The 7122-nt window shown below is 43.2% G+C and overlaps 2 protein-coding genes across 8 annotated transcripts; both read right to left on the bottom strand.

Moving 5' to 3' along the window:
* Positions 1 to 300: 300 nt before the first annotated feature.
* LOC6527665 lies at positions 301 to 826 on the bottom strand. Its single transcript, XM_002088715.4, has one exon. The coding sequence runs from the start codon at positions 752 to 754 to the stop codon at positions 395 to 397; it is 360 nt and encodes a 119-aa protein (XP_002088751.1). The 5' UTR covers positions 755 to 826; the 3' UTR covers positions 301 to 394.
* A 139-nt stretch (positions 827 to 965) lies between these two features.
* On the bottom strand, positions 966 to 6893 carry LOC6527666 (probable phosphorylase b kinase regulatory subunit beta). 7 transcript variants are annotated; one of them, XM_039371736.1, is made up of 13 exons: positions 6747 to 6893; positions 6535 to 6686; positions 5992 to 6344; positions 5584 to 5931; positions 4976 to 5524; positions 4523 to 4549; positions 4078 to 4092; positions 3708 to 3743; positions 3160 to 3264; positions 2530 to 3102; positions 1848 to 2464; positions 1518 to 1790; positions 966 to 1445 (listed from the first exon to the last, which is right to left on the bottom strand). In XM_039371736.1, the coding sequence occupies exons 1-13, from the start codon at positions 6764 to 6766 to the stop codon at positions 1154 to 1156; spliced, it is 3360 nt and encodes a 1119-aa protein (XP_039227670.1). In that variant the 5' UTR covers positions 6767 to 6893; the 3' UTR covers positions 966 to 1153. The 7 variants fall into 7 exon arrangements, with proteins under 7 accessions (XP_039227670.1, XP_039227672.1, XP_039227671.1 ...); XM_039371738.1 differs by lacking the exon at positions 3708 to 3743; XM_039371737.1 differs by lacking the exon at positions 4523 to 4549.
* Between the last annotated feature and the right edge of the window lie 229 nt (positions 6894 to 7122).

The raw sequence follows: 7122 nt of genomic DNA, 5'->3' as shown, positions 1-7122 counted from the left end.
TAAAAAAAAAAAACGTAATTTCAGAAAATCATCAAAATATAATAATATATTAATCATCATACATATGTGATTTATTATACCCGTTACTCGTATAGTAAAATGGTATACTAGATTCGTTGAAAAGTATGTAACAGTCAGAAAGAAGCGTTTCCGACCATATAATGTATATACATATATATTCTTGATCTGTCCGTCCGTATGGCCATTTTGGCCAACTTATGGCGAAAAAGCCCCCAAACCCCTCTCCTGATTATAAAAATTTGGATTCCAAAAGGCTTGTGCCAATGAAAAAATTTCGTATATTGTTTTTAGGCTATTTGTTGTTTTATTGTTCTTACTTAATTCTGATACAAATTTATAGATTATCAAAAATGATTAATGATGGTATATCCACTCAGGGAATACGCGTGGCACAGTTTCTATAGTGGGTGAACCGCAGTTCGTTTTCCTCACTCATCTCACTCTCGCTGCTTCCCTGACTAATGAACTTGACGGCAGGATACACCTCCTCCCATTCCGATTGACTGCGACTTAGGACACCGCGCCGTCGCGGCGTTGTGAAGGAGCTCTCCGGCTGCGATCTGGCGGTGGCAGCGGCTGGTGCCGGAGGCATAGGATTGTTCAGCATTTGGGTAACGCTTTTGGACAGTCGAATCGACTGGATGCGGTTGTATCCACTGCCCGTTGGCTTGTAGCGCTCCAGCCTTGATGTGAGGCGCGCCATTTCATTGCTCATCCACTCTGGAGCGCGCATGGTGTGGTGTTCAAATGCGACGACTGCTGGTCTAGTAAACCGAGTGAGGAATTGGTCAAGAGCTTTTATAGCCACGGGTAGGTGACATAAGTCGAGGCGAAAATCAATACGGCTTGTCTTAAGCGAGGTTAGGGCCCAGTTGCTTGGGTTTCCTCCCCCAGTGTTATTGACCTATTAACTAATCAAACACTCGGCCATGTAACACCTTCGATTATTGCAACAAAATATACATAACATTTAATTAAGAACTAGACGAACGGCGAGGGACACAGAGAGAGACAAGTTAAATAAGAATAACAGAATAAAATAGCTACAACATTCGAGCTAATGGTGGGTCAGTGCAACGAAGATATGTGAAAACTGTGCTATGTACATAATCTAGATCCAGCGTTCCTCTGCTTAGGATACCTTACAGTTGTCGTCGTGCAAACGATCGCCGTCGAGCTGAACATCCTCTTCATTGGTGGAGAAGATGCCACCCTGCAAAACCTTGTTGACTGCGGCGCGAGCCAAATAACCCGTAGTCTCGGAATATGGCAACGAATAGAAAGCTTTGAGATCCTCATTTTTGGTCTGCTCATGCTCCGGCTTTGGTTGATGCTGTATGTTGTTGTCCTTGCAGTACATTGCAAACGCTTCCGCCAAGATGCCATCCAAGTCGAGAGCTTGTTTGAAGTGCAGCTCGGGATTACTGCAACAAGAGGTAATAATTTGATACGTTAAAAGAAAATCAAATATCCCGATTATTTTGGTATTTTTTTACCGATTAAGAATGGTGGCCACAATGCACAGAAGCTCCACGGTTATCTGACGCCTCTCTGGGCGGTCAATGCAAATCAGAGTTTCCTCGACTAGCAGATTAAAGGTCAACTCGCCGCGGCTCATGTTGGTTAGTGTGGGCGTGGCTGGCAAATGATGTCCCTGGGTAAGAATTCCCTGAGGGGTTCGCTGAAGGATTTCCCAGATTTTGTTATAAAAATGTTTTGGCACACGGCACAAGCATCCTTCCAGTTGACGACGTTGTAGGGTAGTAAGCCTGATAAATAAAAATATATTTAAATGTTGCCCTAAGAACGAGTAATTGATTACTTACTTTTCTTCTACAGCCCATTCGCTGACAGTTAAAACTTTCTGAAGAAGTATGCGGACTTGGAAGGGCGAAAGATTGTCCACATCAATGCTCTGTTGTCCTGAGATTTGTAAATAGATTCGCATGGCCTCCAGCACCCAACCAATGCGAATTTTTAGTATTCCACGGAACATGGATGGATTGGTGGCTATTAATCGGCCACAATACAGAACCACTTCCTGCTGCAACACCGCCTGGATGACGTCGTATGGTTGGACACTCGTGTACATGACATTTTGAATCTCCGCCGGCGTCATGGGCTTATCGAACACTGTCTCCTTCTGGCCAATGATGCCCACTGTGAGTTCCTTGCCATTCACCAACACAGTGGTGATAAATGGACTAATAGAGTCCACAATGTGGTGAAGAAGGGAAGAGCAGTATCGCACGGCACGCCAGTAGCGCAGGGAACCAGCTCGGTGGTAAAGCTGCGTTAAAGCCGTGTTTACGTTCAGACCGTTTACCTCAAAGTGAGGACCCTCGCGGTTGAGAATAATACCCCACAATTGGCACAAACAGTAAATTGAATCCGTGCTACGTAGTGCGTTGATGATATCCGGCGTGGGTTTGGTGTCGAAGTGCTGGAATATAAAAAGTTTAATAAGAAATGTTCATCTTTAATATTATTACAACTAGAAGTACTAACCGCAACGGAAATCTTTTCCTCCACATATGTCAGAGCTTTGGGCACATCTGTTAACGATTGGTAGCCAATGTACTCATGGTTTATCTGCGAGAAAGCATTCTCGTTGTCGGTCAGATCGCTTTGGTTCATAAAGTCAAGATGCTCGATGCACGAGCTGCTAATCAGATTCTGTAGACGACCGATGCGAACTTTCATGCCATCGCAGTAGCCCTTTTTGAGCATGGCCAGCAGGTCAAGCATCTCCTTGAATTGCGGATCCCGCATATGCTCCTCCCGGATAAGCAGGCAAACTGTTGGTCTGCCCGATAATCGCCAGTACTTGCCCACAAACTGCAGCTCTGTCTTGATGTCATCAATTAGTAGAGCCATGTCCCGGTAGAGATAAAAGTCGGAGACCTCAAAGATAAGTGGGTAGCAGAGGACGGTCATGCCACAGATGCGATACACCTTGCTGGTGCCCAAAGAACCCACAGGTCTGGATGGACGACCAGAAAGGCCAACCTTATTGTTGACACCGAGATGTTGATATACTTTTATGAGCTCGGTGGAGCTCCAAATTTGCACAGGTTCGACCTGTTCAAAAAAATTGTTAAATATGCTGTCTAGTAGTTTGAAAAAATACGAACTTACCTCATGTGGCGTCTGTGTTTGAATGCCATAGGTGGCCATCATAGCCTGCAGTCGCATGGACTCGGCAATCAGGACAATCTGCACCACAAGATCAGTGGCAGTGCCCTGTAAGGATCACCGAGGTATAATTAGAAGGAGCACCTATCCTTTGACTATAAAACATGTTAGGATGCATGAGGCCAATTCAATATTCTTGGGTTTTAATCACTTGACAAGAAAATTTGGACTAGCCAGATGCCAAAATGCAAAAACACACAAAGGTAAACGTAAATTGAAGGAAGGATCGAGGAAATACTAGCAGAGGGGTACAAGTGCGGGATTTGGGAGAGTTTAAGTAAAAGTTGGAGGATATAAACATGCCAAGCCAGTATTAGAACTTTGTAATATCTTACAATTTGAAACCCCCATTAATAAATTTGGTATGCATTTTGAAGTAAATACCGATTTGAAGACTTTAGGATAGTTCCGATTTATATATCTTTTTGCCGATTCGTGTTCCTAATCAAAATCAAGCCAGTGAAGTCCCAAAATTTCAACCCAAAAATTACCTTTTTGTCATCCAATATTATAGGTATGCGTGGTTTCTTTATGCATAATGCGGAATTTTTAGTAGAGGAGCATATGGATATTTAGCAATGGCAAATTAATTAGTAGTTAACATTTTCTAAGGGCTCAAGCAAAGCTGCTGTCTCTTGGCATTTTATTTTGAATCGCTGCCCCGAAAAACATTTGCAATTAAGAATGCATTGCACTTTGGAAGGCGTGATCAATATTTTGAACATATTAAGGCTAAATCCCAGTGTTAGCACCATTGAAACATCAAGCCAAATCAAGCTTCTGCGGCCATTTGGTTAATAACATGAATTAGGAACTGCAAACTACGTAAATAAACCCAAAAGTCTGGTGACAATTACTTACAGTGCCCGGTTTAGCCTATAGAGCGTGTGTTTATGTTCGTTTTTAAACAAATTATGCAGTATATTGATAGGTATATAAGGAGGAAAAGAAACCGAAAAGAGCAGAGAGAAAACTTTTGATTTAGATACCAAAAAGAATTTGTTCACTATATACAAATAAAACGGGAATACAGAAATAATAATTCATACTGAAAATAAGCAAATAATCATTTCTATAGTGTAGGTGTGTGATTTGATCGTAAAGCGTGTCATAGTTATATATTTTCGATCAGTGTGTCTTGCCGAACATTAAAAGCCACAATGTAAACTAGGTGATCTTTTGTGCAAATGTGTCTGTGGTCTAAAAAGCAAAATTTAGTTTGTACACATACGTATAATTTAGGTTTTAGATAATTTTGAATTTGGAAATCAATAAAATATTTTCGTACAGCAGGACATCTACTTACTTTGTGTTTTTCGTCAATAGCTTTGCCCTGTTTTTACAAAACCAATTATTATACAATTTGGGGTGTGATTTTGATCATTTTGGATATATAGACGTGTGGTAGCAGTAGTATTTGGTAGTGGTTGGTAGTAAAGAATGAATAGATGTAGACAGAATTAAGTATCAAGAGCCAATTATAAACTAAACCCACATAATGTACTTAGGCAAAAAAACAACTTATGTGTAAAGTATTCCAATTGAGATCGAACGCAGACACACACGGCAGACACACAAAACTCATCAGCGGCAGCGGCGGCAGAAGCGAAAACTCCCAGATAAGCATTTAGGAACCCTTATAAACCGACGCTATGAAATGTCTTTTTGAGGTAAAACAAAATGCTTTGCCATTGGTTTACAATTTCAGAAAACACTTCATAGCGTTTAGTACCCTGCAAGTATCAGGATTCCAACTCACCTGGAAAGCCGAATAGCGACCCGCCCTTCTGGGCCGATTATAGCTTGGCAAGTAGCGGCGGATTGGATCTAATTCATTGATGTGTAGGAGTCCGGCGGTCAGCAGCTGGGCTATGATAAAGAAGGACTGTCCCCAGAGGAACAGCGATTGCGATGGAGCACGCATGTAGGAGCCATCTCCATCCGGCGCATAGTACATGGTCACCACAGGATCTCCATTGACGTCCGTACGCAAACAGCGCCTCAGATCGTTTTGGAACTCTTCGATTTGTTCATTGTTATTCTTAAACACGCCATCGATAATCATGGCTATGAAAAAGAGCGGCCATTCACATTCCAGGCCTTCAAATTCCTTTAGCTCGCCAGAGTGATAATAGCGTCGTGATTTGTCCTCGTTTTTACTGAGGAATCCATCACGGGTGAAGCGCTTGAATCCCATTTTGCAGCGCAATCGATTCACAACATTTTGTTTGGTCTGCTCCACCAGGCGGTCCTCATGCGAGGCAAAGGCTGGGAAGGAAAGGGTGAGAAGCAGTGAAGCATCAACTCCCTAAAAGTACAAACTCAAATTAAAGGTTGGGAACTACAAATAAAATAATAAAACTCAACCTTTGAGCTCGATTCTCTGGGCAGCATGGTTTCGAAAATACTGCGATTACGGTTGTGGGCATCAATATCCACATAGACAACGCTCCACGAAGCTCCTTTCTCGCCGAACAGATTGCATCCGTTAATGGCCTCCAAGGCGGACTTGGCCATGCCAATGGAGGAGGCATGGATCTCTGGGGTGCCATTGTTATATTTGGAGCCTCGCTCCCACATGCCAAAGTCGGGCGTACGATAGGCGCGCTCCACATAGTACACAAGATTCTGGACAAAGGCCACCTCGTCGTGGGTGTAAATGATCTGCAGGCCAGAGGTTATCATCTGGACAAGGAACAGCAGATAGAGGGAAACCTAGGGGAGTAGAGTCATTGCATTTTAAAATTCTGTGATAAGAAATACTCTAGCACTCACGCAATCGATCTGCAGGTGATTGTAAAACTCATCCGGATAGATCTTCTCTCCGGTGTGCAGCTGGAACTTGCTGTGCAGGGCGTGCTGATTGGACTGGCGCTGCTTAAAGAGCTCCACCCGCGAAGCCTGCTTTACCCAGCACTCCAAAATGCCTCGCATGCACTTCACAGTGCTCTGGCCCAGTTCGTAGGACTTTCCGCGGTCGTCATCAATTCGCCTGTAGGCCTGGTACAAGCTCCACACGGCGGATGCGCAATACACACTGTCCCGCACGGATCCCACCACCTGGTCGGTGCTCATCACGGGAAATAAACCGGTGATCGGACTCTGGTAGCGCAGCAGTTGACGCTTGACTTTAAAGAGAAAGTGTTAGATTCACACGGTTATCGCGGCTAATTGGCTATGCAAATAAACAAACGATTCTGTTTACAATCAAGTGTGGGGCGTCGACATTTGCGATGTGCGATGCTTATTAATAGACGCCGTCAATTGGTGCTTAATTGATCGCCCCACAGACGACTCCAAGGTTATATAAATCCTCACCGATGCCATAGTAGATGTCCAGCTGCTTCACTGTGTCCTCATAGTTGGACGTCTTCAGGAACTGGTCCAGATTGATCTCCTCCAAGCTGTTGTGGCGTCCAGTGTCCGGAGCACCCGAACTGCCGCCTGGAGTTGTGACCGAGAGACCGAGACTGGAAGTTGGAAAATGCTTTCCATTAATCTGTGATCATTTTCGAGGCTTTAATGCTTACGATTTCGGCACATCGCGCATTGTTCCTAAAGCAATTGCAAATTATATTGCAATTGCGCTTAAGAAAATGTATCAAAGTCAAAAAAAAGTCAAACGCTTCTAACAGCTGAGCAGCTTTTCGTTGCGATCCGGCAATGCTGTGAGCTAAAATCGATTGTGGAGACCAATCGATAAAAGCTGAGCGGGTAATTTAAATCGGAAGCACATATTTCAAAAACAATATAATCTATGGTAATGTTTTGAAGTTGACATTTTTCGGAGTTTATAATTTGAAGCCAATATCTATATATCAAATCTAATTTTAAATGATGTTCGTAAAACACGTTAAATAACTTATTCAGGGTGACCATTTTGACTAGGTGATTGCCTTTGCCTTT

This window comes from Drosophila yakuba, chromosome 2L, assembly GCF_016746365.2.
Source record: "Drosophila yakuba strain Tai18E2 chromosome 2L, Prin_Dyak_Tai18E2_2.1, whole genome shotgun sequence".
NCBI classification, from domain to species: domain Eukaryota; kingdom Metazoa; phylum Arthropoda; class Insecta; order Diptera; family Drosophilidae; genus Drosophila; species Drosophila yakuba.
The sequence above is the reverse complement of the archived record's forward strand: the minus strand, read 5'-3'. Positions and strand labels throughout refer to the sequence as shown.

Bases quoted from the DNA above. Each gene is read 5' to 3' on its own strand.
- LOC6527665 (XM_002088715.4), bottom strand. From the start codon at position 754: ATGCGCGCTCCAGAGTGGATGAGCAATGAAATGGCGCGCCTCACATCA.
- LOC6527666 (XM_039371736.1), bottom strand. From the start codon at position 6,766: ATGCGCGATGTGCCGAAATC. The intron at 5,932-5,991 runs GTGAGTGCTAGA...CTACTCCCCTAG, and splicing joins ATCACCTGCAGATCGATTGC to GTTTCCCTCTATCTGCTGTT. The intron at 3,265-3,707 runs GTAATTTTTGGG...TGATCCTTACAG, and splicing joins TAATATTGGATGACAAAAAG to GGCACTGCCACTGATCTTGT.